This window comes from Grammomys surdaster, unplaced genomic scaffold, assembly GCF_004785775.1.
Source record: "Grammomys surdaster isolate TR1022 unplaced genomic scaffold, NIH_TR_1.0 150, whole genome shotgun sequence".
In the NCBI taxonomy this organism is placed as follows: Eukaryota; Metazoa; Chordata; class Mammalia; order Rodentia; family Muridae; genus Grammomys; species Grammomys surdaster.
The window spans coordinates 17,930,528-17,945,869 of record NW_021604608.1 but is presented as its reverse complement, the minus strand read 5'-3'; the positions used below and the strand labels follow the sequence as shown (position 1 = coordinate 17,945,869).

The window sequence follows — 15,342 nt, the reverse complement described above, 5'->3', positions numbered from 1 at the left end:
CTGTCAGCATTATTCGCTGTTATTTACTGTTAATTAATAGTTACTGTACTATCGAAGAGTTATTTCTCATTGAATTGTTTAGGCCACAGTGGATTCTGTAGCCAATAGTTTTCTTGTAAACTCTTGTAATCTGAAATGCTGATGAGCAAACAGAACGTTCTGCGTTGATGAGAATGAATGCTCATTATCTGAGCTCTCCAGGAGGAGAGCAAACAGCCTCGAGACTGGCGCACACCTGAGATGCAGCCAGTGCAACAGAGGACCAGAAATCTTAAGTTCATTGGCTTGAAATTCACATGTAAGTGGTGTCACATGACTGGTGGCTCCTTTTCCGGGTGCTACAGGTCAGTAATGGTCACTGAACTTCTTTGAGAACACTTCCTTTCTCTGTGCTGTACGTGTTAATAAGAGCTAATCTCTTAGTGACTTCATGGGCTAAGAACTTCTGCTTGCTATTGCTACATAACAGATTACCTCAAAGCTTAGGTCTTAAAAACAAGCATTGATTGGTGTGAGGATCCACACCCTGGGCCATCGCTCATCTGGACAGCTCATCTTTGCTCCGTGCAACATCCCAGCATCCCCTGGCTATAGGATGCCCTTCCAAGCCAGCTTGTTTACTGGTTGGCAAGTTGATGCCTGCTGCTGGTCTCTTTACACAGACAGATTGGGCTTCCATACAGCGTGTGGTTGGGTGCCAAGAGCAAATGCCTAAAGATGCAGGAAGTAGGAAGTGAGTTGCTTAAGTAAGGCCTGGGGTCTAGATACCAACTCCCAACGAGTTCCGTTGTGCTGACAAGTCACAGATGAGATTTTTTTAAGGAGAGGAGATGATGGTCCCCATGTTCCAGTGGCATCTAAAATCTAGGGGTTGTTTTCAAACCACCGAGGGTACACTCAGTACTTGGCTTCTTTTAAGAGAGCCTCTCTCTGGCCTTGGGCTTAAAGGCTTCTGTCTCAGCTACAGTCACTCGGATTGCATTTTACGGATGAGGAAACCAAGCATTGAACATTTATATTTTGCTCACTAAAGATGTGAAGTCTCCTAAGTGGCCGAGCTGTTAACATTCAGCAGGCAGCCTGAGCTTTTAAGGTCGGTGCTTTAGTACGTCTCGAGATGCACTAAATTCCTGCCATCTGCAGCTTTTCCGTTGCACCGCAGCTGAGATTAAGTGGATGATTCTGATTAATGAATTAAATGAATGAAGTGATTCTTGTTTGCAAGTCACACAGGCCTGTACACACAGGCTAGGTGTCAAGTGGACAGCGAAGACACACTCTCAACCATCTGGTTCAGAGCTGCTGTTGATACCAGTTCTGAGCCCACTGCTCATTCCTGCTTCCCATGCCTAATTGGTCTTTACCTTCTGCCTGAAACAGGCAGTGACTTTGAGGAAAGCTAGTTGGTTTCTGTGACATAAATTTGGTAGAGGAAGGAAAGTAAGTAAGTAAGTAAGTAAGTAGGCAGGCAGGCTTACTCAGAACTGTAAAGTTAAATAAATGTTTCAGGCTTTGTTCCTATCTATGTGTTATAGACACATGTGCTTTTTATATAGATATCTGCATTACTTAGTGATAGGAATACATTATAAGAAATTCTATGCTGGGCAGTGGTGGCGCACGCCTTTAATCCCAGCACATGGGAGGCAGAGGCAGGCAGATTTCTGAGTTTGATTCCAGCCTGGTCTACAGAGTGAGTTCCAGGACAGCCAGGGCTATACAGAGAAACCCTGTCTCAAAAAAAAAACAACAACAACAATAATTAAAAAAAAAAAAGAAAAAAAAAAAGAAATTCTTCATCAGATAACAGTACACTTATATAAACTTTACTGATACAGCCTACTGTCATTTACCTGACATAGTCTATTGACCCAGGCTGTTAAACGTATACAACATTACCGTACCAGATCCTGTACACAGTTGTCACGCAGTGGTGTTTGTGTGGTGTCCAATTATAAAAGAAAACAGTAAAAAAAAATGCCGTAGGACTTTATAAAATTCATTATAATCTGTGAGGTCTCTGCTATATGTGCAGTGCATTGTTTGAAAAGTCACATGCAGTGAGAAGTATGTGTGTGTGTATGTATGTATGTATGTATATATGTATGTGTGTGTGTATTCTTGGATAAGAAATAAAAAAAAAGTGCTATCTCAAATTCTAGAGGTTACCTGATAAAGTAATGAATGGAACCTTTTGCAAACTGATGAAACCAGTAGTTTTCCTTTACTGCTCAAAGATCACGGGTATTTCCATGTAAGAAGAGAAGCAGCCCTTTGTCTCATGGGCTCTGGTTATGCTTCACTTTGATACTGTTGGCTGCTGCTATGGCCTGTGCTTATTCCATACTAGGTGTGAGTACAGTCACACTACCTACAGTCATCCTTTGTTTAGCCACATGTTGAGAAAGCACAGAGCTAAGCATGGCTGTCGCTGGTTTTCTGAGTTCAGGGTTTCTTTTGCAGGGTAGGTGACTCTCAGCTAAGACATCAAACCCAAATGCTGTATTTTCCTTTACTTTGCACCACCTGACCTTCTCCTTTCATCTGCTACTAAGTTTTCCGTGGCGTTAAAGAGTCAGGGACAGCAGGGGCAGAGGCTATGCTCCACTCTGTAACTGGCAGCATCCTGAATCCCTGTCATCTTTTAGGCACTCCAACTCAGGTAAAATTGATCTTGGCTTTAACGCAGAAAAGAATTCCAAGACAAATTGGAATGAAGCAGAGCCAGCGTTTTTATTAAGATGAGCGTTTCAACAGATTTTAAAACAGGGAGATGCTCAGGGAGAAGGTAACATACAGGAGAGTACAGATGTGGACTTCTCACAGTCTTTGTCTGTCTTCCTAATAGACACATATACCGTTTGTGTGAGTTTTGAAACTATTGAAAGAGTTGCACAGAAGGTTCTTCAGCGGGGGAGTGGGGTATTGACAGGATTATGATTAATAAGATAAAACTGTAGATCATCAGATACCGGAAAGTAGGAGGGCTTACTGTACAAAGCCTTGTTTGAGATCCCCATAAAATAGGAGGGGCACGAGAACTAGAGTCAAGTAACTTCAGGCCTCAAGTCTGGTTATTATTATTTCAAAATTCAATTGTCCATTCATCATTCATTCCTCCACCTCTCCATCATCCATCCATCCATTTACCCTCCCATCATCCACTCAACCATTCATCTATCCATCCACTCATCCATCCATTCATCCATCCATCCATTCCTCTAACTACCCTCCCACCCATTCATCCATCATCTATCCATCCACCCATCCTCTTACCCATCCATTCATCTACTCATCCAACCATTTATCCATCCATCCATCCATCCATCCATCCATCCATCCATCCATCCTCCATTCATCCATTTCCATCCATCCAATCTGTATGTCAGCACCCTACATGGCAAATAGTTGTGCTGCAGTTCTTGCTTCTCATCTCAGGAGGGGCTTCAGTCAGCCTCTGGAGTGAGGGGCTCCTTTCCTCATAATTCTCATAGTGTTCTCCATCTATCCCACAGGTTTTCTCAGCAGTCTGTTTTCTCTCTTTCCTAACCACTTGTCATGATGGTGTGCCCAGGCTTTCTCTGACTTACTTTCAAGAGGTCATATGACTGTTATACTGTCTGCCTTTTCAGGCCGCCTCTGGGATAAGGTCATGTGATAGCCATCTAAAAGCAAACTTCTTGGTTCTAAATCACGCCCTCTCCATAGCTTCCTTTTTCTTGTGGACAGGTCCCCAGTGCTGTTGTCTCCCAGTGCACATGAATTCCTTCCATGTGACCTGATCTGCTAGTGTTCTCCCTTCTCCTCTCAGCAGTGGCTCACCACACAGCAGGCACACAGTATCTGGTATTTAGATCAATGAATGAACAAATGCACACACGCTTCCAGTTTTACATTTGGACCTTGGACCAGAAATCTGAGGCTGTCCCTGGTCTTTCCTCTCTTTGTGCTGTCATCATCTTAGTTCACTCGATCCTTCTGGAACATAAGTCACACGAGGACAAGATGTTTGTGTCTGGCTTGGTGTGGTGCACTTAGGTCCCTGGCATTTGCCAGGCAAGACGGTAATCATTTGCTCCTGCAGAAATACTCCTGTGTGTTTGGCCCGTAGCAATTAGTTTCCTCTTCAGAGAAAGATGTGCAGATACTGTGTTAGGATGCTCCTTTCATACACAGAGGCATTTGGTTGTTGGATCATTGTCCTTTGTCAGAGTGCTACTAAAAGTGGAGTTGGACATCCACTCCACGTCACACACAACTGCTAAGTAGTATGCTGTAATGACCCCTTAACACTCACATGCGTATTCTGTGCAGGCCACTCCCCTAAAACCCTGTGCCTTCTAAATCCTCTGTTAAGAGATTTCATAGTTCAGGAGGTGGTCTTGGACTGTTTCAGCTCAAGGCTATGCTCTCACCCTTTGTCCCCATCTATCCAGGTCCCCAGACCAGTGTATAGCTTGTCGCTTTTGGAGCACAAAACTTCAATGTAGTGGAAATGTTCCCAGAGCTTCGTCACAATCATCTAACACAGCCGTGCATGTCCCTCTCTGTAGACAACACTGGTAGCCGCACGTTACACTCCCGAGCAGAGACAACTCCGTCATCACCCACCAACAACGCTGGGAATGGACACCCGGAATACATCGCGTATGTGCTTGTCCCTGTCTTCTTCGTCATGGGTCTCCTTGGTGTCCTCATCTGCCACTTACTTAAGAAGAAAGGCTATCGGTGTACAACAGAGGCCGAACAGGAAGTTGAAGAGGAAAAGGTGGAAAAGATAGGTAAATAACCTATGCTTTTTAAAAAAAATGGGTCGAGGAGTGGATTCTAAATTTAAAAGAACCTAATATTTAATTAATTTCTTTATGAGGAAAACTATTTTCTGCAGTAATCAGAGTTTGAAACCTTGCCTGCATTTACTGAATTCTTGCTGAGTGTTTACTTCAGAGCCTGGTAGCCTCGGGACTGATATTTGTGCGGTGTGTTTTTATTTCTCATTTTATTGACATTTAGTTTAAGGAGGATACTCTGTCTCCACCTTGAAGGGGTGATGTGAAATTTTGAGACAAGGTGTTTTAGTGACTGGCACTTACAGCTACTCATAAACCTGCTGCTTGCTGCTACTCATTGAGTTAGAGTCTAATAAGAACGGTAGGAACGCCGGGCGGTGGTGGCGCACGCCTTTAATCCCAGCACTTGGGAGGCAGAGGCAGGCGGATTTCTGAGTTCGAGGCTAGCCTGGTCTACAGAGTGAGTTCCAGGACAGCCAGGGCTATACAGAGAAACCCTGTCTCAAAAAACCAAACCAAAAAAAAAAAAAAAGAACAGTAGGAACATGAAACGGGTCTCATCAGGTTTGTGGTGTTAGTATTACTGGAGGAATGCTAGCTAAAGTCCATGAGGCTGAACTTTATGCTGGTCAGTGACTAGATGTAGGCATAGTTCAGCAGAGCTGCAGCAAGGACTGGTGTGTCTATGTGAATGTCTGGGCACTCATCTTTTCCTCTGTCTGCACATGCGTTGATAGCTAGTGGTGGAGTGAACCCCACCCACAGCACGTTTTTCCTCACTGATATTCCTATCCAGTCACGCCTTAGGGAGGTTTCCTGGTAGGCCCGAGGGCTAGCCTCTCACTCTTCATCCCGCTCAGCCCCTCTATGACATCTTTGCAGGGAGGTGACATTTGGAGTAGGTCCATCCATAGAGCCTACCCGCAGGGCCGGTGAGGGAAGGTTTCTCAATCCCTGCCAGCTTGCTGGACTGTTGGTTTTTCCACCCCCACTGACCTTTGAGGCTGCGGAACATGGGTGAACATGATGAGTCATGCCCAGCGAATGAGCAAACCAGCCCTGAGTGTTTGTCAACAGAGCAGGGCCTCCCCCTCTGTTCCTTCTAACCGACACAGGTTGGCTCAGCCGTCAGCTTCCACTGTGACTGTCCAAACATCCACAGGTCATGGGGGAGAAGCCTCCCTTGGGGTGCAGAGGACACTCTTGCAGGTACATGGGCCTGTTGTCCTACTCTGTACAATGTCTCAATCCAGTCTCGACTTGTCCTGCTAAATAAGTAATACAGATCAGTTTCCAAATGGAGGCTAGCCCCTCTCTCTCTCCGCCCGACTGCCGTAGACTACTAATGATGGGTCCCCAAAGTAAACTGAGGCTGTAAACAAATAACCAGTGCCCAAATTTAGCTCCCTTGTTTAAAAGGAAAAGAGAGTTTTATAAACATGGACGAATACTTACTTGTCCAGTTGAAACCATAAATCAGTAGGCCAACTGGATACAGCAAGTCTGCGATTAGATTAAACCTAGGGACGATGGCCTTTCTTTTAGTGAACCTTCTTGTTTCCCAGGAGGGGTTAAGGTCATAGGGCGAAGTAAGAGAAAGTGGGGACAGAGATCCGTGCATTCCTGTGTTGTCATGCAAAGTGAGTGGATATTTGATCTTGAGGAGAGATTGCTGGATGGTCCTTTGCCTTTTTCTTTTAACTTTTAATTTTAACTTTGAAATTTGTGTTCTGCCCAGGAACTCAAAATGTGGCATTGGGAAGGTGAGGCTGAAGGATTAAAGCTAGACTCTTAGCACTGTGTGAGGGTGCTTAAACTTTCTGGAAGGTATTTGGTGAGGTCTTGGGCTCTAAGATAAGTGTCTCATTGACTTGTTGCGGGTGACCGATCGTAATGCCGCCCTGTCCTTTTTCTTTCTTAGAGTTGAATGACAGTATAAATGAGAACAGCGACACCGTCGGGCAGATTGTCCACTACATTATGAAAAATGAAGGTAGGGTATCTTCGTGCTTTGGGGCATTTCGTATTATTAAAAATCTCCTTAGAGTTGGAATTTGAATGGCTTCAAACTGCTCTATTCTGAGCTCTGTAACACCTCAGCTTTTAGCATTGTCCTAACAGGAGAGTTAACCTCGGTGGTTGATTGCTTCAGCATCGCAGAGGGACAGGAGAGTTGATAGCTTCTAGGCTGTGTCACATGACTTTATAAAGCCTCAGTTTCCTCCTATAGAGTGAGAGTTACATGACACAACTGTGTGCAGTAGCACATGTGATGTGCTGGATGTCATAAGGTCTCACGTTTTACCTGGTTCTTGTTTTTCACACTTAAGGACATGAGTTTGATACCCAGCATCCTGGTAAGAACTGGGGAGTGGTGGCAATCTCCTGTAACACCAACCCTGGGCAGATGGATGCAGTGAGGCCCTGGAGGGCTCTGACCAGCTGGTCTAGCCAGTTGGTGAGCTTCAGGTTCAGTGAGAGAGCCTATCTCCAAATATGAGGAGAATGATTGAGGAAGACACCCACATTGACCTCTGACCTCCATATGTGAGCACATATGAATATTCATTCTCTCTCTCTCTCTCTCTCTCTCTCTCTCTCTCTCTCTCTCTCACACACACACACACACACACACACACACACACCTTTGCCAGTTTAACCATTTGGAAGGGGAGAGTTGAGTAGCATGTCCTTTTTAAGAGCTACACAAAAGTGTCAGCATATTCTAGAACTTCCTCAACACCCGACTCTGAAAGATGTATGCGTCTCTTCCTGTTCCTTCCTCTCCAAACTCCTTGCAGAGCTGCTTTGCTTTCTGCCTCTGTGGTTTGTATCTTCTAGGACATCCAGTATTAAATGTGGACACTCGGAAGAGTTTAAGCATCAGGACTTAGGTGGCTTTTTTTTTTCTCATATACTTTTTTGAGATAGGTTCAGTCTGGCTTTGAACTCGGTATATAACCAAGGATAATCCTGAACCCCTGATCAGCCTCCCCCTACCTCCTAAATGTTGGGATTATAGGCATGTGCCGCTATGCTTAGCCTTATGAAATGTATTTTAAGTCAGCTTTTTAAGTGAAGTATCCAACTGTTACTAAATGAATTAGGGTCCTTGTTCTGAATGCTGGGGGTTGTCTTCATTGGATCATGTTTTCTGTTGCTATAACTGAGTAGCACAAGCGTGATAAGCTATAAAGAACAGAAGTTTCTTTAGCTCATGATTCTAGAGGCTAACAAGTCTAAGCATGGGGCCAGAATCTACTCGGCATCTGGAGAGGCTCTTCATTGATGCATTCTGACCTGGGACATTCTGAGACACGAGGAGACAGAGCAGTCATGTCAGACAGAACCTGCTTTTATGACAAAAAAAAAAAAAAAAAAAATCACTCTCTCAGTAATCCATGAAGTCATCCTGAGGCCCCTCCTCCAAATGCCATCAGTATGACTTTGGGAGATAATGCTTCTGACACATGAGTGAATTTTAGGACACACCCAAACCCGAACAGATTCTTTGATCTTAGTGGTTTATAAGGTTTGTGGTTCTCCTTACTCCGTTTGCTGAAATGCTACAGTGTCTACTTCCATCAGCTTATGTCACCTTTCCATCACCAGCTGCTCTCTGGGAGCTTAGTCCCCACATCACTCAGCAAGAGCACCCACCTGGTCCAGACTCAGATCTGTGCCTGTTTTCCAGCTGCACTTTATGTCTTTAGCCTAGAGCTAGTAGTGAGATACGCAATCTCACCTAGGTTTCAACACATCTATCTAAAGCCAGTGTTATTACTCACTTTACAGGTGAAGGAAGGGAGGCTCCAAGGGCTTGAGGTCCCGAGGTTCGAGCCTTCTTTCTAGTTCTAAACATTGTGCTGTTTTTCAGCCTTGCAATGTTATTTCTCTCTTTCAATTTTGATAGTTTGAAAAAAAAAAGAATAAATAGACTGAGCAGAATGGTTTTTAGAATAAGAACAAAAAGACAAGAATACTTGGGTTTGGGTCTGTCTCCCAGAGGTTTCCCATCAGGGCATGGGATTTGGCAATACTAGTTTCTAGCACGCTAGTTTATAACCTAGTTTTCAGGTTGACTCTGAGGCTAAAATCCTCTACTGTATGGAAAAAGCACCGCGTTAGCCCGCCTTGTGTTCCATAGTTAGTGCAACTTCAAACTTTATTTCAATTTAGACGTCACTGTTACTTCCCAAACCGACACTCTCTATACTAACAGATTATAAGTGCACTCCGAACTTTTAAAAAGTAATTAAAAAGGAATAAGATGAAGCACATGCTCTCTGTTAACATCTTCCTATGTTTACATCCAAAGCACATAGTTTTTGCCATTTGTGTTATTGACATATGAGCAGTTTCCTGCATTGTGTTTTTAACTCGCCAGATGGTAATTTAATTTGTCAGATGTAGTCATGATTTTTTTTTTAATGAATTAAATTGAGGTTTATTAGAATTTTAATATAGATTTAAGCCAGAAGGGGGATGAAAACTCGGGCTGAAGGAGAGGACAGTTGTACACACTTAGAGTGGTAAGCTGGCTTCCCAAGGTAGCATTCTTGCTTAGGATTTAGGCACGTACCTTTCATTTTAGAAATCAATTTTAGCTTATGTCGCCATTCTTTGGGGTTTGGATACAGTAGCTGATCTGCTGGGCAGGCACATTTTGTGGTGTTGTGCTGTCACACTGCTTATTTCTTAAAGATTTATTCCCATGGGTGCTGGGAATCAAATGGCTCCTGCAAGAGCAGCATGTGCTCTAACCACCGAGCCATCTCTCTAGCCCATACTGGGCTTCCAATATAGGACGTGCACAGATTTCCAACCCCATCTACCATCTAATTCACTTCCGATGCTGCCAGGGAGTCAGTGTGGTCTACCAGAGGCAAAGGGCTGCCCGCCCTGCTTTGCATTCGAGCTCTGTTCCTCTTAACCTGCACACTACGAATCTGAGAATCCCCACAGTCCCTTCCTCAGGTTTGCTGATTTGCTAGAATGGCTCCCAGAAGGCAGGAATATGCTGTTGCCTTCAGTGGTTTGTTAAAGGGGAACAACTAGAGGCTGGGAGCCAGGCCTTGGGAGCTAGGGGCTGGAGCCCAGAGTTGGTATCCTCTGATCTCAGGGCCTTTCTGATCACCAGCCCCACCCTGACTCACCTTGTTATCCTAGACTCAGTCTGATCGAGTGGCTCATTATGAATGACAAAAGACACTCCTTTTTTGACTCAGGATATTTCACTCAGGAAATTCTCAGGGTTTTAAGAGCTCCCACACCCACACACCTATCGGGTTTTCTTCCTAATCCCGAGAACTAGAGAAACCCCAGTGCTATCTCTTAATTTACCTTTCTCTAGAGAGCCAAACTGAGTAGTGTTTGTGTGGTCAGTGGGGTTTTTCTGGCATTGTGTAGGAGTTTGGAAAGCATCAAGGACTAGTAAATAATTTTACATTTTATTTAATGGGCACTCGTAATTTATAGGGAAGTTTTTTCTCGGGTAAGTTTAAACAATTTTCTTTTGAATGCTTATCACTATAAAATCTGTTGCAGCCAGCATGACACCATTCCCTTTGCTGTTACTTTATCTCTTTGGTCATGTTTGGTAAATCATGGGAGCGTACAAACTGGCCACTTACTGTGTACTTTATATAAGCCATATGTGAGACTATGCTTCTTTATCAGTTCCTCTTCTGTTATTTCTAACAGAATATACGGAGCTAGTGCTTTCTAACAGCAGAGTGGTTTGCTTAGAGGATGGAGAGGATGGAGGTCCAAGATCAGGCAGCCTCATTGATTTGGACTCCAGTGAGGGTCCACCTGGCTGGGTTACATCTTAGTGGATAGCATGGGGGAAAGGAAAAGAACGCACAACAACCAGGAAGCCAGAGAGAGGGGGGAGGAGAGGGCTGGCGTTCTCCTTGTAGATGCTAGGACTCAAATGCATGGACTCCTGCACGCAAAGCACATGCGCTCACTCGTGGCTGAGCTACAGCCCCAGCCCTTTCATGTTTACAGCAATCTTTTTCCTGGGAACTGGGGGTAAGAGGCAGAATCCCAAGAGCTGTCTGAATTCTCAGGGCTGTGTTCCAATAACCTAATCACCTTCCCTGGATTCAAAAGGTTGGACCACTTCCGATCCCGCCACATCCCACGTGGGCATTTTGTTTGCTGCCATTATGTACCAGACTTGAGGGAGGGCAGCATCAGTGGGGGCCGAGCCAAGGGTAGCAGTAACAGCACATAGAGAAGTGACCATGGGGACCAAGGTTTTAACACCAGAATCTTTGTGGGACCAAATGGAAACCAAAGTAACACTCCAACCTATTATCTGAACGGAGATTCTTTTCCTGAATCCCATTATATCACATATGTCACAAGACTGTGAAGTGTGTCAAAGTCAATGTGTCTTTTTTTTTTGGTGTATGGGTGGAAATAGTATAGACCTAATTCAGGGCTTTTTTTTTTTTAAGTAACAAAACCCTTTTGGTTTTACAATAAAAACTCGTGTTTGACAGCTCATTTGGATACCCTCACAGTTGTGAAGAGCAAAAAAAAAAGTACTCTTTTTAGGAAAGGGATGACATGTGTAAATATTTCTTAAAAACACCATGGGCCATAAGTGGATCTAAATCTTTGGTATTGTATTTTCATGGGAGGATGGGTAGGGGGAAAAGTGGGAGGGGCAAAAAGGAAGTCAGATTGTGAAGCACACAGCGTGGGAACCCTTGCCTCCCGACTCTCCTAGCAGCAGAGTTAGAACTAGCGTCAATTGTCCGTCTCTGGGGGTGTCACGTGATGTAAACTGCTACAGGCTACCTGCCATTGGCTCACGAGGTAAATCGTAATGCTTTTACTCTTTCCTCTCTGGAGAATTTATTGTGCTTAGTCCTGTGAAAGCTGCTTTAAAAATCAATGGAAAAGGTTAGGAGTTGGTAATAGCGTTTGGCCTTGACAATTACATAGCCAAAAGAAGCTTGACATTCACAACAGCCTTTGACCGGCCACTCCCTAAGAAGTAGGATCGAGAGTGGGTGTGGGTTGGGTCTAAGAAGCTTGGGTTCAGTGTGTGGACAGCTCACATCTGTGGGGTTTTAAAGAATGAACACTGTAATTTGAAGTGTTTGTCCCGATTTAGGGGCTTCTGTAGTCCTAGAGCAAAGCAAAGGCAGTTAGCCAACTGGGAAGTAAACCTCCTACCTTCCTCATCCGGGCCTCTGGGAACTGAGAGGAGGCGTGAGGTGTTTCGCCGACAGCTTTTCTAACATGACTGATTGCTCGTTTACCTCATTTAGTTCTTCTTCTTTTTTCCTCAGCGAATGCAGATATTTTGAAAGCCATGGTATCTGATAACAGCGTGGGCGAAGTTGAAAGGTGAGTGCCTCTCTTCCAGTGGATAGAGACAGTTTGTATGTGTTTGTTCAGATTGACGCCCTTGGTATTGTGGTGAGCTGGAGCTGGTCTCTAGCCTTGGTACTACTGGCATTTGGGGTCAGGCGAGTCTTTGCTGAGGTGATGGCTGGTACAAGGTGGATTGCTGAACACAGCCCCTCATCACTGCTCACTGGATGACAGACCACTATCCCTCTCCTTCAAAGTGTGACAACCTAAAATGTCTCTGCACACTGACAGCATTCCCAGGACAGCATTACTCAGTGACCTGAGCTCACAGGAATTGGGTCCAGAACCCACTAGGTGTTGAGAACAAGATCTGGGGATTAGAAGATAATGAATACAGAAAGCTGGGACCAGGAGGAGCTCGTGTGTAAGCCGATAGCTTACGCCAAGCAAGTTTATTAAGAGGCACATCTTAGATACAGCTTTTATGGGGAAAAATGGGATCCAGTCAGTAGAAAGCTGTCATACAGCGGGTCAAGTCAACAGGACGCCAGTCAGACAGTGCTGCGCAAGGGGAGCACAGGATATCTCAAGTGCTCCACAGATGGAGCACAGAGTGGCCTTGGAGCCGATACCCATGGGAGAGTCAGTTCCTCCAAGGCCATTCCTCTAGGCCTTTACTGGCTCTGTCAAGCTTATTCCCAATTTGAGACAACCTTATATCAGGGCCTCAGAGAAAGCCTTGGATCAGCCTGGGTCTCAGTAACCCTGGTTGAAAACTCCTGTGGTAAACGGTAGTGTTGGAGAAAGCGAGGTTTGTGGCTAAGAGTCAAACAGAGCTCGAGAGTGGTTGTGTCCTGCCTCTCAAGTTAACTGATCCTGCTGAGATCCAATGTCTATAAACCACTGTGCTAACTTCATTCAATCATTATCAGGAATATAGAGCACTTCGGGTCCTGTGAGACCTTTATAAACAACGGTAACTAAATGATAACCTGGTCAGTTCGGAATACCTGGTATCACTGGTCATAGGTTACGGTTGTCGGGCACCAGATTCTCCTGTAATTAGTTACAGATAACTGTATGTCTAGACAATTCTCGATCTCTCTAACAAGGAACGCTGACTGGGTGTGTGATACAGTGTTGGCTAGAACAGGGCAGTCACAGGTCTTTGGTCTGAAAGGATTCAGCTGATGGAGCATAGAGATGGGTGTGGGAGGCCTTCTAAGAGGTACAGGTTGGAGTTTTGGCGACCAGAGGAAGGTCAACAAGAAAGAAGTCCTGTCTGCGCCAGGTGTTCCGGTGGCGCTGATGTGGACAGGTTCTGTAGACAGGCCACATGGGAATGGTTCCGGGATCAGAGAAGATGCAAAATGGGACAGGATGTTGAGTTGGGATGGGGTGCCATGGTTAAGCAGGCTCTTCTGCTTTGTATATGGCCCCTTGCCAAGTACACCCAACACTATTGTGAATGGGTCTGTCAGATGGGCTGTGCTGTATGTGCACATTAGAGGGGTCAGGCCAAACACTGAGCCACGTGTTCAAGTCCTGGAGATGCAGTTTAGGACATAAAGACTGATGTTTCTTACCTTTGCCTGGAGATATTTGATGTTCAGTACTTATTAGCTTCCAGTAGGTTGCACTCAGTTGACTGTGGGCCTGTTCCTGGGCTGTGTCATCACTGATAATTGTTGAGTGAATGCAGTTGATGAGTTCACTTTTCTAATACATGGTGTCAAGCTAACATTGTTCTGCCAGGGAGGTCCTACTGTGTGTTTGTACATGAACAGCTTGAAGGACATTGCTAAAGAGCACGTGAGAACTTACAGTTACTGTTTTGATTCCTCAGTTCGAGTGTGGCCTGTACTGAATTTGAAGTGTGCCAGTCCACTGGATGCCAGCAGCCCAGAGGCTGGTTTCTGTGTGACTTTTGGGGCTCTTGCTCCGAATCTCAGGTATTAGGTATTGATCTCAGGTGCAACAGGGGGCTGATTCCTGGTCAGTCCAGATCTGTGCTGTTTGGATCCCTCCTTTTCTAGCATAAGATTGATATGTGCTTTCTGAAAGTAGCTGTCATCTTGTATCTATAATTCTGCTTTATATATCTTAGCTGGTCTGACCAAATGTCTTCTAGGTTACCCTGCTGGTCACTCTCGTCTCTGAAGCACTGTGTGTGGCTTGCAGGCCTGAATGGGGCAGGATGGGGCGGGGAGGAGGCTCTACAATTTAGCTTTCTAGGTTTGGATCTCAAAACCACTTAGGTGCTATCTATACTGGGTAAGATGCTTTGCCTCTTTGTGCCCCAATGCCCTCATTTTTATGGTGAGGAAATTAATGCTTACACTGTAAAGATCCATCAGGATTTATTAAATTAACACATAGGATATTCTCAGGAGACAATTAGCTACTCTTCTGTTGTCAACCACGTCAGCATCTATTTCCTGTACCACTTTCTATGTCTTAACCTGGACGTTTTTTCTTTGATGTAACAGTCAGATTGGATCTACTATTCTAACCTTTCCGTGGTACATTCAGGGTGCCTTGCTTGGCGTTCCAGGTGGACTCTTGGCTATGTGTGACGAATGAGTGTGATTGTACGAGAAGGAGAATGGAAGTTTTGGAAAAGAGTAATGTGAAGTCAAATTGCGTGGCCTCCTTGGGAACAGTGGCTCATTCCCCAGCCCGGCTGCTACCATCGTTCGAATGAACAGCTGTTGCACGGTCCTGAGAGCCGAGTGCTGTTACCCAGGGCCAGTTCACACAGTTCATTTGTACAATTGAAGGGTTTGCTCCTGCGTCTCAGGGAACAACTGCCTTCACTGGGGTCTCTTCTAAGTAGCCATTTTTACCTTGTCTTCCTCTCCTTTTCTTCTCCCCCTCAGCCCTGTCACTCCTAGCACGCCAGGAAGCCCACCTGTGAGTCCTGGGCCCCTGTCACCAGGGGCCACCCCAGGGAAGCATGTCTGCGGTCACCATCTGCACACAGTGGGAGGTGTCGTTGAACGGGATGTGTGCCAGCGCTGCAGGCACAAGCGATGGCACTTCATAAAACCTACCAACAAGACGAGAGAGGGCCGGCCACGGCGTCAAGGCGAGGTCACGGTCCTCTCTGTGGGCAGGTAAGGGGTCCTGATGCTACTTGTGTGGGACCTGGTTGCTATGGTTACAGGTTTATCCTTAGCTATATATATATATATATATATATATATATAGCTAAGGA

The 15,342-nt window shown here is 45.1% G+C and overlaps 1 protein-coding gene across 1 annotated transcript in view; it reads left to right on the top strand.

Annotated features, from left to right (window-relative positions):
- The window catches only part of Rell1 (RELT like 1), a 40,618-nt gene extending 25,373 nt beyond the window's left edge, over nucleotides 1-15,245 (top strand). Inside the window, exons 2-5 of the mRNA XM_028765339.1 lie at nucleotides 4,554-4,781; nucleotides 6,712-6,783; nucleotides 12,101-12,158; nucleotides 15,005-15,245. Coding sequence (XP_028621172.1) covers nucleotides 4,554-4,781; nucleotides 6,712-6,783; nucleotides 12,101-12,158; nucleotides 15,005-15,245 — 599 coding nt within the window. The remainder of the gene's footprint in view (nucleotides 1-4,553; nucleotides 4,782-6,711; nucleotides 6,784-12,100; nucleotides 12,159-15,004) is intronic.
- Nucleotides 15,246-15,342: the final 97 nt, after the last annotated feature.